Below are 21284 nucleotides of genomic sequence, written 5' to 3'. Positions count from 1 at the left end.
ACACACACACAAAAAATCACCCGGCATACTCTATAAAGTGTCTGGTGTTAGGAAGAGCATCCAGCTGTAAAAACCTTACCAATTTTCACCGTTTTCAAGAAAAACGGTGGCGTCCCTGCATGGCCAAACTTTGAGCTGAAACTGATAAATGAATAAATAAATGCTGACATGAGTGTAGTGCCGCCTTCTAGTTCACCGGATCCTGTGAAACCCTCCAACGCATGCTAGCATGGAACACGGACATTAAATGGTGATGATGATGAGGTCTCCTTGGCAGGATCTTTTGAGTCTTTGCTGTAACCTAGAAGATTGTTTGGCAATCATGAGTCTATTTACGGTTCATGATGTTGTTTTGATGAGTCAATAATCTAACGTTTTGACTCTTGTTCATCTTTGAATAAAAAAAGAGACATTGGTGTTGTTTTCTTGGACACAATTGTTATAGAGTATTCATATTAACAACACAAACAAGCACGAAAGAGCCTCTATAAAAGTCTGTCAACGTATAAGAAATCCATGTAATTCCTCTCAAACCATACCTTACCATTTTCAAGAAAAAATATTTGATGAATTAGTCTTGGATGCATCGTCTGAAAACAGATGAGATGGTCAGGGTAGAAACGCTTTCATCATAATTAGAGCTGGTGTAGGTTAAAAAACAACACATATATACACACGTGAAGCACTATAAATATCGAAAATCTGAAGGCACAAAATATACTCATCAGTAGAGAAGAAGAGAAAACATGACGCCAAAGGGTTAAGGGCTGGTATTTCATCCAGGAGAGATAATCCCTGAAATGATTAATAGTTATTAGATTAATAGATAGTGATTTTAATTAATATTGTTTACGACTGAACAGATTTGTAAATAATTAGTAACTACGAAAAACAAATTAGCATCAATTGTTAAACCATTTCTTATGTGTTAGCGGAGTTGTCTTTCTTGGACTTCATCGATTTTATTTTTTACTTTTTTGTTATTTAACTGGCAATTTGGATTTATTTTTGATTCATTTCAGATGGTAATAATAAGCAGTTATAGGTTTAAACTATAGTTTTATATGCTTTATTTTCTAAAAGTAGCATTACAATTATATTTAGATAAAAGAAAAACTGAATACTCTTAGTTTGAAGAATTTACTTTCAGCTAGAAACATTTTTACATTAAAAATATATTTTTTTAAAATCTACAAATCTTGAAGTGTTTGGTTTCAATAGAGTTAATTTAGTATTTTGTAATATAGAAGTAGAAAAAACTTTTCAACAGTTGACAAAGTTAGATGTTACTATTAACCAATTAAAATGTTGCTTATTCGATAGTCCTTATCACTGACATGCGCACTTGCGTACTTTATCACTCCCGCCATTTTGAGGAGTGTGAAATATTTTCTCTAAACAAAATCTCAGTATTTCTTGCAACATTGTATCTTTGCAGCTTTTTTTTTTACATAAGATCTCTACAAGATTTTTAAAAATTTACCTGTCGTCTATTTTTTGCACCTGGTCCCTCTAAATCCCTCTGTTTTGGCCAGAGAATCCCAACAAAGATGGCCTTCCCAGGCAGTTATACAGCGATTGCAGAGAAATTTGTGGAGCATTATTACAATTATTTCGATTGTGTGGAATTTCGAGGCCATTTAAGAGGAGTCTATCATGTAAGTTGTACCTACCTCCTCAATTGGGACGGTTAGACATGTGCAGTATTTTTGTTTCTAATGGTTCTTAAGTCAGTACACTCAAACGTGTGCTAAGGTGGTGAAAACTTTACTTAAACCGAAAGAAATTTCCTTTGAGAGAAAATCTCAGATTTTAAATTGAGTAAGAAAAAAAAAAGACATTCCGTTAATATTCCAATCTTCAATATGTTTTTAAGAAGTCAACTGCTATATTAATGATCATCATGTGTAGAATCTTTTGTTTTACAAGTGTCTCTTCTGTCTGCCGTTGTTCGTCGCGGGACCAATTCTACGTTGTTGTGATTACACCAGCTCACTTAACTACCAGAAAACCATCAATGTAATGTCTTGTACACCTGTGTAAGCAGTCAGTGCATCAAACCGAACGAGAAAATATATTTATAACATAACATGGTTACTAGGGTTTTCATTTGCTTAAATACAAATAGCTGTATATAGTGCGATGTATTTCTAGAAACCTCATCAGACAGTCGTGGAAGTTGAAAGCCACAGCAAATTGTTTTATTGACAATCTTATAAATGTGAATTCCTATTAATTTGTGTCATTTTGATCACAACAATTAGTAATTTATTGTCAATGTTGATTTAGATATCCTAATAAACAACACGTGTTGGCTAACCAGGAACATTAAACACATGTTTCGCTTTTATACATTAAAATAATCACTCAATTCAAATCATAGTAGAACCGATTGATATTGGGAAATTTTTGCAAAGATATATTTGCAACAATCACAATATAGTTTATTTTTATGGTAATTTAGTAATTTCCTATATTTCCTTGATTCTTTTGCGACAACCTCCATAATGCCTATTTCTCTTCTACAATTCTAGAAACATCGTCAAAACATCAGTCACTGCTCATAAACAACCGATAGATGATTCCTTAGCCTATCATATTAACCTTTAGTTTTTCCGTCATCTTAACCATAAATATAATCGATATATTTTCATGTATATTTTGTATATGCTGTTCAAGAAATTTCGAATGTATTTTAAGCAAATGTTAGGGTTGATATCAAGTCGTCGGTGATGTAATTAATCCCACATTAACGGTTGAGGAATTACTCAACTATTGTTTCTTTGTAATAGTGTTTGACTTTGGTTACATTGAAGATATTTGACGGAATTTGATGATTGCTTACAATCCTGAGTGGAGAAAATATCTTTTGAGAGAAATATTTTCATTCATTTAATCCATGGTTTTTATATTTTAAAGATCAAATGATTGAAAAAATCTGTAGATTAATAACACTTCATTGTGAATTTTAGTAAATTCTATAGTCATCTGACTTCAAATCCAGCTGGAGTCAATGTAATTAGATAAATATGGGGCCACCGATTCAATCTATTTCTATAAATGTTTCGTCAACAATCAATATTGATTATGTATCAGGTTGAACTAAAATGTAGACCGTGATGCATTGATGTCCATTAAATATGTTAAAGTATGGGGTGGGGGTTAAACGTTTAAACAAAATGTCTTTTTAATTGAGAATCAATTATCAAATATATCCCCCAAATTGCGTTTAATCAGAATCTACGTGATAATATACATAGAACTGTTGTAGATTGGATGATGATCAGTAAGTCATACTAATATCACACACACATATGTATGTAGGTCTCTCTCAATGTGTGTCGTTCAAATTTGGGGTAAATTGGTTTGTAGTGAGAACGAAAAGTCTATTTCGAGTAAGACCCACAAATGATGTAACAATTTAGGCGCTTCTTCGTTTGACTTGAAGAAACGTATACCACCATAATGTATTATTTTTATTAAGTAATGGCTTTGTAAAATACCCTACATATTGTTTATAATTCTTTTTATGTTTGAATCCTTCTATTTAAGTTGTGAATCAGGCTACAAAGAAACTATATTGAAAACTTGTGGGACACAGAGATTTGTTTCGATATATCTTATTGAATGGTGCGTAATTTGGCCGATCCACTAGCAAAATATTATTTTACAAATATGTTTATTATATCCCTGTACGTAAAAAGACACCTTTATCATTTATTTTGTTTCATTTGGAAGGGTAGTGAAATAACAAAGTGCCAAATTTTCTTCATAGTTTGAAGTTCGTTTAACATCAATCGCCATCTTTCCTCTGGTGGTTTACTAGCATCCTGTCTTAAATATTCTTGGGTTTACCTCACCCACCCCGTCTACCATATTTATACAGCAGCACCTCGCATCTTCACTACTTCTCACACAAACTACTTCATGTTCACCTAACTGGCGTGGCGTCTGTGGTTTGATAGTTTGCCTCCCCTCCTAACCACATAGTTTCGGCCTCAGCCTCACTTCCCACTACGTGGCACCTTGGGCAAGTGTCTAATATTAAAGCCTCAGGCCGACAAGTCTTTGTGAGTGAATTTGCTAGATGGAAACTGAAAGAAACCCATCACACACACACACATGCATATATGTATATTTCATCTTCATTTAATGTCTATTTTCCATGCTGGCATGGGTCGGGCTGGCTGAGTAGAAGACTAGACCAGACTTCACTCTGTTTTGGCAGGGTTTTTACTGTTGGATGCCCTTCTTAACACCAACCACCTTACAGAATGGATTCTTTACACACATATATACGCGCGCAAGCAACGGGCTTTTAGTTTCCACTGTCCCACTCTTCACCTTGGCGATTGGATTGCATGCTTTGGTTTCCAAGTCAATCATCGATATGTGCGCGTGCGTACGTTTGTGCCTCCTTGTTTTGACATCGCGTTGCAAATTGTCGTTCATTTTGCAGTATTCTGTAAAAACATGCCTGTCCAAGGGGAAATATTACCTTACTTACAAACAAGGGTTGATAACAGGAAGGGCATTCAGCCCTAGAAAAATCTGTCTCAAACTCTGCTCAATTCATGCAGGCATGGAAAAGTGAACGTTAAAAGAGTGAACCTTACGTCGTTATCATGTCTGTTCAACCATCATGACAGAGATGAACTTGTCCAAAACCAAAAGAAAGAAAAACAGTTGAGCTCAACCATGATTTGAAACAAGAACATTACAAGTTTTGTATGGCTGTGTAGTTAAGAAGCTTGCTTTGCAACCATGTGATTTTGGATTGATTCCCATTGCTTAACACCTTGAGCGAGTATCTTCTATAAGTCTAAGATCAACTAATAATACCTTGTGAATGGATTTAGTAGGAGCAAGCTCAACGTGTGTGTGTGTGTGTGTGTATGTATGTATGTATATATATATATATATAATGTGTGTGTGTGTATGTATATATATATATATATATATATATATATATATGTGTGTGTGTGTGTCTGTTCCACCACCTCTTGATAACTACTGTTGACTTGTTCACATCCCTGTAACTTAGCAGTTGGGCAAAAGTGAATGATAGAATTAATACTAAACTTTAAAAAAAAAACTGGGATCAATTTGTTTGACTAAACCATTTCAAGTGGCATCCCAGTATGGCTGCAGTCCAGTAACTGAAAATAATAAGAGATAAAATCAAAACAAATTGGCAGTAAATATAGAGATTGAAAGAAAATGATTTTACAGACAGCTTATAAAATAATTTGGAAGTCTGCCAAAACTTTAAAATTAACCTAAAATTTCACTAGTGTTATTTAGATCTCACATACATAGAAATGTGCATGTCATTATCATAATTTGATGCCCGTTTTCCATGCTGGTATGGGTTGGACTGTTTGACTGAAAACTGGTAAACCCAGGAGTTGCACCAGATTTCAATTTGATTTGGCAAGGTCTTTCTATGGCAACCACTCTGAGAGTGCAGTGGGTGTTTTTTTTACATGCTACCAGCATGGGTGTCATTGACCTGACACCGACATCGGCCACGGCTACGGTCTCATTTGACTTGTGTATATATATATATGTTTAACCCCCTTTCACAACCACTTTCCCATGCTTGCATGGGTAAGACAAAATTTGTTGAGGCAGATTTTCTATGACAGGATGCTTTTATATCTCACCTGCTTCCAAGCAAGGCAATATTTCTCTGTGACAAGGCATGTTTTACATGAAAAATTAGAAACAAACAACATTGTATGACGGCAATGCTTTATTTACAGCCATCATGTGATGTCTAGATGAGGGTGCACACATGTACATACAAGTGGGGTGTTTTTCAGTTTCTGTCTACCAAATCTACTCACAAAGCTTGAGTTGGTTTAAAGCTATCATGGAATATGCTTACCCAAGGTGCTACGCAGTGGAACTGAACCTAAAACCATATGATTGGGAAACAAGTCACACAGCTATGTCTGTACTTATTATATCGTCATCACCATCATCCATTTTCTATGCTGGCATGGGTTGGACGGTTAGACTGAAGTCTGGAAAGCCAGCGGCTGCATCAGCCTCCAATCTGATCCCAGCAATGTTTCTGCAGCTGGATGCCCTTCCTAGCGTCAACCACTCCAAGAGTGTAGTGGGTGCTTTTTACGTGCCACCAGTACAGGAGCCAGTTAGGCAAGCCTGGCATCAATCACATTCGGATAGTGCTTTTTACATGCCACCAGCACGGGAGCCAGTCAGGGGGCACTGGTATCGACCACGTTCTTTTTACGTGTCACCAGAATGGGTGCCAGGCAGGGGGCAATGGCCACAGCTACGATTTTGGTTTTACTTGACTCAAATTTTCTCAAGCATATATCGCCCGATGCATCAAGGGTACTTTTAAATGGGTCAGACATGCAACATTGGCATCAGCCATGTCTGCGATCTCACTTTAGTTGCCAGGTCTTCTCAATTACAGCATATCTCCAAAGGTCTCGGTCTCCTGTCATTGTCTCTGTGAGGCCCAACATTCAAAGGTTGTGCTTCACCGCCTCATCCCATGTCTTCCTGGTTCTACCTCTTCCACAGGTTCCTTCCACTGTTAGGGTGTGACACTTCTTCATACAGCTGTCCTTATTCATAAGCATTACATGACCATACCAGCACAGCCAGCCGTCTCTCTTGCACACCACATCTAATGCTTCTTATGCCCAACTTTTCTCTCAGGATGCTTACACTCTGTCGTACATGCATACTGACATTACACATCTAGCAGAGCATACTTGCTTCATTTCTTTCAAGCCTACACATGTCCTCAGCAGTCACATCCTATGTTTTACTCGTGTTTCACTGCCGTGTAACATGGCAGTTTGCACGCATGCATCATGCAGTCTACCTTTCATCCTGAGCGAGAGGCCCTTAGCTGCAAGCAGAGGTAGGAGCTCCCTGAACTTTGCCCAGGCTATTCTTACTTTAGCCGCTACACTCTCAGCAAGCATCCCCCCTACAGACTTGGTCGCTTAGGTAGCGGAAGCTATTCACTACTTCTAGTTTTCCACCCTGGCGTGTGATGGAATCTGTCTTCTGTACATCTTCAGTGTTTATTGCCTCTGTGCATCTGCCACACACAAAAACCATCTTCCTAGTTGGCCTTCTTTTGATATTGCTGCACCTCTTATGTGTCCATAGCTTACACTGGGTACATCTTATGGAGTTTCTACCTATGCCTTTTCTAGAGATCGAGCAGGGCCATCTACCTGAAGAGGTTTGTGATTTGTCAGCCTTCCTACTTACTATGACTTTGGTTTTTGCTAGGTTAACCCTAAGGCCTTTCATTTCTAGACCTTGTTTTCATACCCTAAACTTCGTCTCTAGTTTTGGCAGTGACTCTGCTATTAGAGCAAGGTCATCAGCATAGAGGAGCTCCCAGGGGCAGCCTGTCTTGAATTCCTCTGTTATTGCCTAAAGAACTTTGATGAATAAGAGGGGACTGAGGACTGATCCTTGGTGAACCTCTACTTCTACTCGAAATTCTTCACTATACTCGTTGCCAACCCTCACCTTACTGACAGCATCCCTGAACAGGGCTTGTACAGCTCTTGTCAACCACTTGTCTATCCCCTGTTTCTACATTGACCAGATAAAGGGACCCTGTCAAAGGCTTTCTCCAAGACAACAAAAGCCAAGTACAGAGGTTTATCTTTGGCTGGGTATTTCTCCTGCAGTTGCCTTAGCAGAAATATAGCATCAGTGGTGATTCTCCCTGGCACAAAACCAAACTGCAACTCATCTAGGCTAACTCTCTCCCTCCCTAATTAGTTGGTCTATGACCCTCTCTGTAATTTTCATCAACTGATCCAATAATTTGATACCCCTGTAGTTATTTCTATCTAAAGCATCACTTTTACCTTTGTAGCAGTTGACTATGGTGCTGCTACACTAGTCATTGAGTATGATTCCTTCATGAACTACCTGATTTTCGATGCGAGTGACAAGACCATAACCCACACCAGCTGGATATCTTAAGCATCTCAGCGGTGATCCCTGATAGGCCAGATGCTTTCCCTGTCTTCATATCCTTAATTGTTTTATCTACCAGGGTACTGTCGATTCATGTAGCTGGTCCCTCAATTTGGTCAACCTTTGGCAGACTCTCCTCCTCCCATTCATTTTCCACATTCAGCAGTCTTTCATAATGGCATCTCCAAGTCTCTTTCTTTTCCGAATCATTAAACGCAAGGGCACCATCATCCATGCGGACACATTTCTCTCCTGACATCACAGTTTTCTCTCATACACTGTCTTGCAATCCAAAACACTTCAGTTCTTTGGTCCTCACGTTGTTGAACATTGGCAAACTTCTTTTTTCTGCTACTCCCTTGGCTATATATACCTGTCTCCTAGCTTCCCTTCTGGCTATCTGATACAGTCCCATGCTACCCCAACTCTTTCAGGCCTGTTTCTTTGTTCTAATGGCTCTGTCTACACTATTGTTCCACCACCATGTTGCCCTAGGTCTGGAAAGGGCTTTGCACCAGCCACAGATTTGGTCTGTGGTGCTCACAGGTGCTCAGCAAGCTGTCTCGCAGGAATTCCCAGCTGCATTCTGTGTCACAGGACTGTCGCTCCTCCTCCCTCTCCTCAGATTTCTCAGTAAGGATATCCCTAAATCTCTGACCATGTGAAGAGTTCTTAACCTTCCAAGTCCTTGTTTTCCAGATTGGTCTGCTTTATGGCATCTTTCTGGCTTCAAGTCTAAAGTCACTAATAACTAGTCTATGCTGGGGCAGGGTGGGGGGTACATTCTTCACCAGGGAGGGTCATTGTAGTTAAGAGCAACCATGCATCCTGCAATCTGGTGAGAATGAAATCAATCTGGCTAGCAGAGTCACCTGATTGATAGGTTATCAGGTGTCTGGCTGGCTTCCTGAAGTTGGTGTTGCAGATCAATAGGTTATTTGCAATGCAGAACTCCAGGAGCCTAGTTCCATCTTCATTTCTGGTACCAACTCCATGTACACCATGGAAGATACCAGGTTGCTGTCTGACATGCCCATTAAAATCTCCAGCCACAAAGATATCATTGCCACTCCTCTTTGAGGTAGCCTGCAGAAGAATATCATTAAAGTGATCCTTCTGTTCATTTGGTAGGCCCTCTTGTGGGGTGTAGGCAGAGATAATTGTAGCTATACCATTCTGCAAGACTAGCCTGAGTTTAGGTACTCTATCACTCACCCTCACTACCTCTGTGACCTTATCCACCCATTTCTCTGCAAGAAGTATGCCCACACCCACCTATTCCATCACTGTTTCCTTCCCAGAAGAGTTTATACCTATGTGCTTAGCTCCCCTCCACCTTTACCTCTTGTACGCAGCATCCATCAACACATCTCCATTCAAGCATCTCTACAATCTCGCTCGACCTACCTTTCAATGTGCCTGCATCTACAGTGCCAACTCTGAAAACTGGGAAAGAGATATGGGAGGTAACACAGGAGGGAAAGATGTTGTTCAGCACCTGAAAAGAAAGTCCCCGTGATCGTTTGGTAACAGACGTCATAATAGTTGTTCTTACTTTCAACCTACCATCATTCAAACCTGTTAGAATTGTTAAGGTTGTTGCTTCTACTGGGGTGGGGTGTAAGGAAGCATTGTATATGAATGTGTTTGGGGCGTTGTAAATATAAGCGTTAAGAGCATTGTGGATGTAAGCATTACTGAAGCTGCAAATGTATAAAAAATAAAAATAATTAAAAAAAAGGGTGGGTGGCAAGCTCACAGAATTGTTAGCTTGCTGGACAAAATGCTTAGCAGTATTTCACCAATCTTTGCATTCTGAGTTCAAATTCCATTGAGATCAACTTTGCCTTTTGTCCTTTTGGGGTCAATAAAATAAGTACCAGTTGTGTGCTAGGGTGAATATAATCAACTAAACTCTCCTCCAAAATTTCAGGCCTTGTGCCTATAGTAGAAAAGGATTATTTATACATATATGCATACATAGAGACATCATCATCATCGTTTAACGTCCGCTTTCCATGCTAGCATGGGTCCTGTATATATACACAGACATGCACCCGTGGTTTTGAAAAATGATGTACACTCTGTGCTTCTATGTTGTGAGAGTTAATTTAAGGAGGGGACCAACTCTAAAACAGTTTCAAATCTCATCTAACTTATGCCATCATCGTGAAGCAGATTAATATAATCAATGATGTCATTTGTTGTGTGTGTGTGTATGCATGCATTTATACATACACACAATTACACACTTGAATGTCACATCCTGTTCAGCTCTTGGAGTCAACAGCAATGAACATATATATGTATATATATATATATATATATATATATATATATATACACACACGCACACATACACATATAGCAATTATTAATTTGTGGTAACTAATGATATAAGTAGGCCAACATAATTTTAGCTATGAAAACAAAACCAATTCTCTAAAGAATTAAATGTTTTATGCTAATTTATTTTATTTTGCAAGCTATTAACCCATTTTGTCACTATATTTCTAATGAAATGCATTGTCCAAGTCTTATTTTATTTTGAAAATAATTGACCTTTTCATAATGAAGTTGGTGTTTGAGACATAAAACAATTTTGAGATTATAATGGGAGGATTATAAGGGAAGTGGATCAATAAATAGATCTGAAAATCCTTGAAATCTTTATATCTCCGTTGCCCTGGCCGTTGTCCAATGACTAAAACTAGTGAAATAATTAGTGTAATTAAGTAAACTGGTTACAGTGTGGAAGACGAGTTAGCCATTCAAAAAACACACAAAAATCTGTTAATTTCATCATCATCATCATCATCATCATCATCGTTTAACGTCCGCTTTCCATGCTAGCATGGGTTGGACGATTTGACTGAGGACTGGTGAAACCGGATGGCAACACCAGGCTCCAGTCTGATTTGGCAGAGTTTCTACAGCTGGATGCCCTTCCTAACGCCAACCACTCAGAGAGTGTAGTGGGTGCTTTTACGTGTCACCCGCACGAAAACGGCCACGCTCGAAATGGTGTCTTTTATGTGCCACCCGCACAAGCCAGTCCAGGGGCACTGGCAACGATCTCGCTCGAAAATCCTACAGGAGCCAGTCAGGCGGTACTGGCAACGGCCACGCTCAAAATGGTGCATCTCATGTGCCACCCGCACAAGAACCAGTCCAGGGGCACTGGCAACGATCTTACTTGGCTTGCCGGGTCTTCTCACGCACAGCCCATTTCCAAAGGTCTCGGTCCGTAGTCATCGCCTCGGTGAGGCCCAATGTACGAAGGTCTTGCCTCACCACCTCAGCCCAGGTCTTCCTGGGCCTACCTCTTCCACGGGTTCCCTCAACTGTTAGGGTGTGGCACTTTTTCACGCAGCTATCCTCCTCCATTCTCACCACATGTCCATACCAGCGCAATCGTCTCTCTTGCACGCCACAACTGATGCTTCTAATGTTCAGCTTTTTCACTTAAACATTATTCATTGTCAAAATTTTCATCGCACTAACTGCAACCTGCTCACTGATATGGTTCTATTGCATCTGGTCTGAAGCAAGATCGTTGGTCTAGTTTCAGCAGCATTACAGTTATAAATTTTCTGGGTTTTTTTAGGAAGGGCATCTAGCCTTAGAAATCATTCCAAAGATGACATTGGAACTTGATGCAGCCCTGCTACTTGCCAGATCCCTACTCATGTCAGCATGGAAAGCAGATGTTAAATGATTATGAATTCAGTTGTCTGGTTTGTCATTGTCTAGTGCTAGTGATGTCTCGAAGCAAAATTTTAGCACAATCATCATCATCATCATCATCATCATCGTTTAACGTCCGTTTTGCATGCTAGCATGGGTTGGATGGTTCAACTGGGGTCTGGGAAGCCAGGAGGCTGCACCAGGCTCCAGTCTGATCTGGCAGTGTTTTACAGCTGGATGCCCTTCCTAACACTGACCACTCTGAGTGTAGTGGGTGCTTTTTACGTGCCACCGGCACGAATACTTTCAATAAAACATTATGAGAGGCTTCCACATATGAAGATTGATCTTGTTTCTTCACATTTATGTGCAGACCAGAGCAAGAATTTTAAAGAAAAATTGGTAGTTGGCCTTGCAATCAAATTGCCTCTCTCCATGGTGCCAATGTTTATCAGACAGGAAGGACGTCAGTTTTGGCTGATCCCTTGCCATCAGTATCATGATGGGTTTGGTTTCCAGAACATAATGAGTTGGACAGGATGCCACAAAGAATTTTGCCTAGTCCTCCAACAGTTTTTCCACTTCTCTACCTTAGTTTGGAATCTTTTTATCAAATAGGCGCAAGAGTGCTTCCCAACCACATGGTTCTGGGTTCAGTCCCACTGCATAGCAACTTCAGCAAGTGTCTTCTACTTTAGCCTTGGGCCAACCAAAGCCTTGTGAGTGGATTTGGTAAATGGAAACTGAAGGAGGCCCATTGTGTGTGTGTATATATATATATATGTGTGTGTGCGCGTGTGTTTAGTTTCCCACCCCCCACCATCACTTGACAACCAATGTTGGTATGTTTATGTCACTGTAACATAGCGGTTCAGCAATAGGGACCAATTGAATAAGTACTAGACTTTAAAAAATAAGCCCTGGGGTTGATTTGTTTACTAAAGGTGGTGCTTCAGCATGGCCGCAGTCAAATGACTGAAGCCAGTAAAAGAGTAAAGAGTAAAACTAAAGGATGGAAGACAAATTTGACCACAGTGGGATTTGAACTAGGAGCACAAAGAGTCAAAACCAATATCACCAAGCATTCTACCCAATAGCCCAATAACTCTACCAATTCAGCTAAAACCTTATGAAACGGAGGTGACCCCTGAGGGAATTGCTGTAGTTGTGATAATGTTATTGTTTTCTTTAACTGTTTGTGTTTGTCTTATGAAAATGTGTTGACTCCAAGACCCCTTTTTTTTTTTCAGGCACAAGCCATGCTTATATTTGAAGGTGAAAGTATTCAAGGACAAGATAACATAATGAAAAAAATAACAGTGAGAGTTTTCAATATTATATAACACTTTGTCTTGCTTGCCTTTGTTGTTGTTTTTTTATTTGTTATAATCACAAGAATATTTTTATTCCTGCTTGTGCCACATATAAATCACTGATGCTAGTGCTACACAAAAAGCACCCAGTACATTGGTTGGTGTTAGGAAGGGCACGCAGCCATAGAAACCCATTTTGAAACAGAAAAATGGAGCCTGATGCAGTTCTCTGGCTTACCAGGTCCTATCAAGCTATCTAACTCCTGCCAGTTTACAAAGCAGACGTTAGATGATGATGAAAGGAAGAAGGATTATTCCTAACCCAAGTGAAAACCTCTTTTATCTTTACACTGGAGACTTGTCCTGAATGATTGCAACTAAAGGCACCATAAGTCTACCATCTCAAAAGTAGGAATGGTCCCCTGACATATTCCCACTCAGTTTCCATCTGGCTGTTTTCACATCACAAGGCTTTGGTCAACCCAAGGATACAGTAGAAGACACTTGCCTCATCTGTTGCACAATAGTGAACTCTGTGTAGGCAGTTGAAACAATATTAAATCAAACTACATATATTTGTATTACACTTAACAGATATACCCCACTGAAAGGCACAGTGCTGTGACTTTTGTCTGAGAAGAAAAGTAAAATTATGGCCATCCATACATACAATTACATCCTTTACAACCATACCCCCCCCCCACACACACACACATGCACATAGCTCTGTCTTTGGCAAGACTCACCCATAACCCATTTCCCCAGCACACCCACTACCTACTGCAGGCTCCTCCAGTTCCACTTACCATCACTTACTATCTCTAAATATCTCCCCTCACTCTCTTACGGAATATCTCTATCCCCTCTGTACTACTTGTACGCCTCCACCTCCCCATTGTTCCTTGTGGGTAGACCCTCTCTCTTCCACTATCTTTCCTGCCGCCCTCTGCTTCCTTGTCCGACTGAGATAACCAAGTATCTCCTCTGTAGTAAAACAACTGTCTTTCCATCATACTCCAACCTCTTGCCTAGCACATGGCTCTCAGCTGAGAGGTCCTTGTCGTGCAAGCTACTTGGCAACCCTGCGAGTGCTGGCACCACATGAGAAGGCACCCAAGCAGACACCACATAAAAAGGATCTGTGCTGGAACCATATAGAAAAGAACCTGTGCTGGTGCCACATAAAAAGCACCCAGTACTCACTGTAAATTGGTTGGTGTTAGGAAGAGCCAGCAGCTATAAAAACCATGCAAAAAGAAACAATTGAAGCCTTGTGCAGTTTTCTGGTTTTCTAGCTCCTGTCAAACTGTCCAACTCATTCCATCATGGAAAACAGACATTAAATGATTATGATGATGAAATGTTCTGTTAGAAACACAATATATATTGGGTTTCTAACACAACATGTCTTTGAATACATTTTGTCTCTGACATGACCCACAGCATCATATCTTTCAATGGTGCAAATAAATTATGTATGTTACACAGGTGGCTGCATAAAAAGGACCCACTACACTCTCTGAAGTGGTTAGCATTTGGAAGGGCATCCAGCCATAGAAACCATGCCAAAAGAGATAATGGGAACTTTGTATGGTTCTCTGGCTTGCCAGCTCATCAAATTGTCCAACCCATGCCAGCATGAAAAACGGACGTTAAATGATGATGGTGATAACTATTATGATATTTGTAATTTTCTTGGTTTCATAAAATGTAAATATTAAAAAAAAAACAACCCATTCACTTCACCCTGAAGAAACTAAAATTCATAAAATACACCATTAACCTATTTGATACAAACCTGCCTGAGATTGCCCCAGTTCTGTGATACAAACGTCCTGTTTTAACCCTTTAGCATTTAAACTAACCTTATCCAGCCCAAATATTCTACCTATTTTATGTTCAAACTGTCTGGATATGGCATCTCACACCAAACCTACAATATATCATTCTAAAAATCAGCAGAATCTCAAAGTGACAAGATAATGTATGATTAATTGAAAACAAGGTGAATAAATAAGCATTACATTAGACAGAGTAATCTGAATGCCAGAGGGTTAAATGTGATAGTCTAAGTACCAGCTTAATCATGACAAAATTGTTTTACTAAGTTTTTCATTATTTTAAAAATTAATTGAAACTAAGGCTCTGTATTTCAACAGAAATATAATAACAAAAGGGTTAATTATATTTCAAATATTAATATTAATTTTGATCCATTTCTTGTCTTGGATGATGATAAGCTAATTAACATAAATGAAAATGTCAACAAATTATAATTTTTTTTTTCTGGTTTTGTATGCTTCGTAATTAAACCAATGCATTATTTTGATTTTTCAGTCGTTGCCATTTAAAACAATCAAGCACGTTGTCACAAAGTTGGATGCTCTTCCTACTACCACTGGTGGAATTTTAATCTTGATCACTGGCCAGCTGCAAGTAAGTTATTATATGTGGGTTACTCTTTTTGTTTATATATTGTTCACATAAACATGTACGTCAGGTGTGTATATAATTATTGCCCCTCTTCATTGGACATCAAGATGTAGTGAACACTTCTAAATGTTGTAGATTGTGGCTCACTTCCTCTGGACAAGCTTATGTCGAGTTAACAAGGGAATCTTGACATAGCTGTTTGATCTGCTAAACAGCAGTCAGATCTACCTCATATTACACCCTGCCTTTATAAATAAAGGAAACGTACATTGGATAATGCAGTCCAAGATAGATTATGATTGATAAAAACAAAAACAAGATGATCACATCCTGAATGACTTTGATTGTAGATTGGTTGAAACAAGGCCAAGCTCTTGTTAAACAACAGCAAAACACACACACATACAAAGACAAATGCAGGTGTGGCTGTGTGGATAAGCTTGCTTCCCAATCATGTGGTTTTGGAATCCGTCTCACTGCCTACCACCTTAAGCAAGTATCTTCTGTAGCTCTGTGCCAACCAAAACCTTGCTCGATTTGTTGGATAGAAACTGAAAGAAGCCTGTTGTGTGTGTTTGCGTCCTTTACTTGACATTGTTGTAAATGAGCATCACCATCATATAAGCAGTGCTTCTCATTTCCCATGAAAAACGTGTCTGGTCATGAGAAAATATTACCTTGCTTGGAAACAGGTGAAGTTTGGTGACAGGAAAGGCATCCGGCCATAGAAAATCTACTTTAACAAATTGTCTGACTCATGCAAGCATGGAAAAGTGGACATTAAATGGTGATGGTTTTACAATATGGTCTTAATTTGTTTGTGTTGTGTATATTTTTACATGTATTTGTAATTAGTGGATATGTTTGGTCATTCTTTAGATTAGAAACTGGTTAGACAATAGTGTCTAGCTTTTTAGAGGCTCTCTCATATAATTGAGTATAGTTGTTTAACCCCAGGTCATCTCTGATCTGGTAGTTACAGCCTTAACCATCCATTCCGTTTCTCTGTTACTATGACAACAAAGCTCACTGTTTTCATAACCCAGCGTTTTTCCATATGAAATATATACTGTGAACCACAGTTTCCCAACCAGTGTGCCTCAAAATATACATACATATGCTGTATTGTGATTAAGCATTTAGAGTCAAAAATACATTTTGATACTTATTTTATCGATAAATATTATTGTCATCTTATATTTTTGTATTGTCGTCTATTTTATGTTTATTATATCAACGTTGGTGAAATAAAGAAATTTTTTTATTATCAATTCCAGGGACATAGTTTTCTTACACAGATGTTATTATCTAGGGACAAAGTTTTGTAATATTGATGTTGAATCAAACAACAACTATTAGATTGGGTGCCATGAATTTCTGAAAGGCTTGGCAAGGGTGCCTCAGCAAAAAAGGTTGGGATACAGTGTTGTAAACATTCACACTCACACATACAGATAAATATATGACAGGCTTCATACAGTTTCCATCTGCCAGATTCTTTCACAATGCATTGATCATGCCCAAGCCATGGAATTGAATCTGAACCAATGTTGTTGGAATGCTAGCTTCTTAACCACACTGCCGCTCCTCCACATTTGTGCAAGTCCGCAATCATAGATGGGACTTTATTTATCGACCCCAGAAGGATAGAAGGTAAAGTTGACTTCGGTATGATTTGAACTCAGAACTCAAAGTGCTGATATAATACCATAAAGTATTTTATCAATTAGCAGTCTTAACGACTTCCTTAATTATCCAAGTTCATTAAAAAATATACACATGTACTGACAAGGGGGATAACTCTTGTTTGACTCAAAAATTTCTCAACAGCTGCATTTTCTAGCACTTTTTAGCTGCCACTCTTTGTTTACACCTCTTTATCCAACCCACTCTCGTTTTAATTTTCTCATTGCCCCTCCCCTCTTTTTTTACTACTCCAGTCTAGTATAACATAATTCTTCTACTCTCACTCAATTTGTCTTTTGGCATCCTCCTACTGCCATTCTATCTCACTAACAGTGAATAACTATTCAGATCGAATTCTGTGTCTAATGGTTTATATCTCTGGTTTTGTTCCTTAGTTTATCAGACATTTGTCTTATGTATAAATGCTGTATATGGCCCATCATCGTCGTCATCGTTTGACGTCCGTTTTCCATGCTAGCATGGGTTGGACGGTTCAACCGGGGTCTGGAAAGCCAGGAGGCTGCAACAGGCTCCAGTCTGATCTGGCAATGTTTCTACAGCTGGATACCCTTCCCAATGCCAACCACTTCAAGAAGACAGGTTGGTGTTTTGACAGGCTTTTGTGAGTGGGAGGCATGAAAGACATGAGTTTACTTAGCTTTGCTGTGTCTTCTCAGGCTCAGCATATACTCATTATGTACATCAGGAGTGGCTATTTGGTAAGTAGCTTACTTATCAACGACGTGGTTCTGGGTTCAGCCCCACTGCATGGCACCTTGGGAAAGTGTATTTGGTAGGTGGAAACTGAAAGAAGCCTGTCGTGTATGTGTGTGTATATATATATATATGTGTGTGTGTGTGTCTGTGTTTTCCCCATAACATTAGTGGTTCGGCAAAAAAGACCGATAGAATAAGTAATAGGCTTACAAAGAAAAAGTCCTGGGGTCGATTTCTTCGACTAAAGGCGGTGCTCCAGCATGGCCACAGTCAAATGACTGAAACAAATAAAATTTGTGTATGTATGTACATGACATTGTCTATGTCATCATCATCATCGTCGTTTAACGTGTGTGTAAAAAACACAACTGTAAGCTGGTTTTTTTTTACATACTGGAACAACAGTGAGTATAACTTTATAAATGGCTAACATTATGCAGCCACACTATGTATTGTTTCTGGTTTTTACAAATCTCATTTTTTGTCTATGTCTCTAATTAAATTCACATCTACCAAACTTTATTGTCTGAACTGTTTGTGTGTATATTTAAACATTTTGTTTCTCTCTTTTTCTTTCCAGGCTGATGATGACAAACCATTGTCATTTAGTCAGGTATTCAATCTACACTATGAGGGAGAGTCTTATAGTATAATTAATGAATTCTTCAGGCTGTCAATTCATAATATCCCTGTTACATAAATTTCTGCCTTTTTTTTTTTCTTTTCATCAGTTAACCAAAACAAAAGAACAAAAAAAAAAACTCTTTAAAAAAAAAAAACTGGACAAGACTTTTAAAGATGAAATTGTTTTAACTGATTTCTTCTCTTGTCTCTATGGCTGGTGCTGTGATGCATGTATTCCAGTCATCAAAGACAGAAAAAAAAAAAAAAGCAAAACAAAAAAACATCCGAAAGATCTATTTGCTTCCTCTCTATTTCAGATATTTAAATTCTCTTGAGTTACACCATTAGACCTTATGGCTTTTCTTAGCCGTTTTCTCCACCCACTCCACATTTATTTTAGAAATTACTTTGTGCTCATTTTGTCCACTATTTAAAAACAAAAAAAAAAAACAAATAGAAACAACAACTATTATCAGAATAGAGTAATAAATACTATAATGTTAATGATTTTTTTTAACCTCTTTCTCCCTCTTTATTTCTCACATTGATCTCATCAGTGTAACCAGCTGAGCTGCTGTTGCTGCTGTTCACATAACATTACAAACATCTCTAATAACTTTAGTTTCAGCTCTCTCTATCCCACCTTACTATACACACACACACACAGACACACACACACCTCATGTATGCTGCTATTTAATTTCTCAGGCTCCAACTTGCTGCCCTGCGGACTGAATCAAGCACATGTGATTTCTTAATACCTTAAAGGCTGCACTTTGTATTATAGTACTTTTGTAGACAATACTTTCCGCCCCCATCCCCTCCACTACCTCTATGGAACTATTTTCTCAAGCCTAAATTAAACACACCTTCATTCTATTTTTTATGTTTTTTTGTTATTTTTCCAGTAACTGCTTTAGTTAGGTGTTGTTTATAGTTTTTCTATCCTCAGAAACTTCCTTTTTTAAATGAACCCCAAAAAATGGTAGAGCTTTATATTGATTTTTACTTGTACAATTTTTTTCTATCAGTCTTAGATTTGTTAGATTATCAAATATTTTTAATTACACAAGTGGTTTTGGATTTACATTTATTTTCTCGTTTTAGGAGCAGACAAGTTGGTAGTTCAATTGCTAAAACATGATGTAAAAAGATCTTCAATATAGGTTTTGCATACATTTGTTAGGAAGGGCTCATTCAATCTGAAGTACCCTTTTTTTCTCCTTTTTCTAGTATTTTGTGAAACCTTAATTCTTTAAGCTTTACAAATACTGAGGAAACATAAAGATATCTATTTTAGCCATAATTAAGTTACCTATAGTTGATATGTCACAAACAACCTCTATGTTTAATTTTCTCAAAAGAGCAAAGTGACTAATAATATATAGATAGATAGATTATGAAAGCAATAAGCACAAAAAGACTACAACACAGGAGGGATAAGCTTTTAAAATGTGTGTTGGTTTTAACACTTAAGAGGAAGAGAAAGAGTTTTGATGTTTTGGATGCTAGTCTTTCATCAGAAGAAAAATAAAATGTGAATAAGAAGTGGTTGGCAAAAAATTGGTGAGCATGTTAGGGGCCAGGCAGTCATGCAGTTCTAAGGGAGGTGATGTTTAGAAGGGACACCCCATCTCTCCCATTTTTTTTCCTCATTCATTCTCCTTTATTTATCCTTTTTTTTCTCCTCATGAAGGACTAGCATTCAAAACAGTCTCTTTCCCTTCTTGAAGTGTTTAATCAATACAATATTAAAACTTGTCCTTCCCATATTGTCTTTTATCCTTTTTTTGGTCATTGCTTTCATAATAGATTTTTAACTCTTAATGCAGACCTCTCATTTTTATATTGAGACATATGCATATGTATGTATATACAATACACACATAGCTGGTATCTAGGTGCAGTATATGCTAGGAGAATACATTTCAAACAAATACTCTCAACACATTTCAAATGTCATATTTAGCTGGAACCAGTTTAATTTCATAATGTCATCTTTCTAACATCTCCAGTGGAAGTACATTTTCACTCAGTTATGTTATGGCCATCACACAGACAATCCTCTCTTTAAGGTAATTAAACCACAAGGCATATTTCAATATTTGAGTTATGTAAATGACAATTTAGGATAAGTAAAGTATATGATGTAAACCGTCCCACAATAACCTGATTTTCTGCCAGATCTCTTGCTGAGCTGAACACACACACACACACACACTCACATGTATGTATGTATACATACACAAACATATAATATATTGGGTGAGAGGTTTCTTTTATCCAGTTGCTGGCTGTGAAAAGCTACTGTTATATATCAACTTCACCATGGTATTCTGCACCCAAATGTATAACAATAAAAACATTGTCATTTGAACGTTACATGTGCAGCAAACAAACAAAACATACAATAATTTCTATGTGTATGACAATGTCTATCCATTTCTTGTACAATGATTTCACAGATTGTATTTTTGTTACTCAAAAAGTGACCGGTTCTGTTTTGGTAACAACTCATTCTCTCTACTCAGCTTCTTGATCTGTGTTTGAAGTGGTGTACCAACATCTTATTATCAATAATGGTTTAACAGCTTTTCCATCTGACCATTTGTCTATAAGCTACCTTTGTCCTCTTATACTATGTTAATCACAGTTTAATGTAATCATAAATTTTGAGTTTTATCAAATGTACACTGACAACAACAACACTCATATAATATTTTTATCAACAAATTAAAAATCACATATACATTTCTGAGTATTGTCATCATTCTGATTTCGTATTTTTATTATTATTATTATTATTATTATCATTATTATCATCATTATTAT

General features: G+C 37.9%; 1 protein-coding gene across 1 annotated transcript; it reads left to right on the top strand.

Annotated features, from left to right (window-relative positions):
* The first annotated feature begins 1347 nt into the window (after nt 1–1347).
* LOC106871618 (uncharacterized) lies at nt 1348–21203 on the top strand. The gene is made up of 4 exons (XM_014918186.3): nt 1348–1658; nt 12930–12998; nt 15330–15428; nt 18409–21203. The coding sequence occupies exons 1-4, from the start codon at nt 1551–1553 to the stop codon at nt 18526–18528; spliced, it is 396 nt and encodes a 131-aa protein (XP_014773672.1). The 5' UTR covers nt 1348–1550; the 3' UTR covers nt 18529–21203.
* Nucleotides 21204–21284: the final 81 nt, after the last annotated feature.

This window comes from Octopus bimaculoides, chromosome 1 (assembly GCF_046866305.1).
Source record: "Octopus bimaculoides isolate indiv1 chromosome 1, ASM4686630v1, whole genome shotgun sequence".
Classification (NCBI taxonomy): Eukaryota; Metazoa; Mollusca; class Cephalopoda; order Octopoda; family Octopodidae; genus Octopus; species Octopus bimaculoides.
Note: the sequence above shows the minus strand (reverse complement) of the source record. Positions and strands in the feature narration are given on the sequence as shown.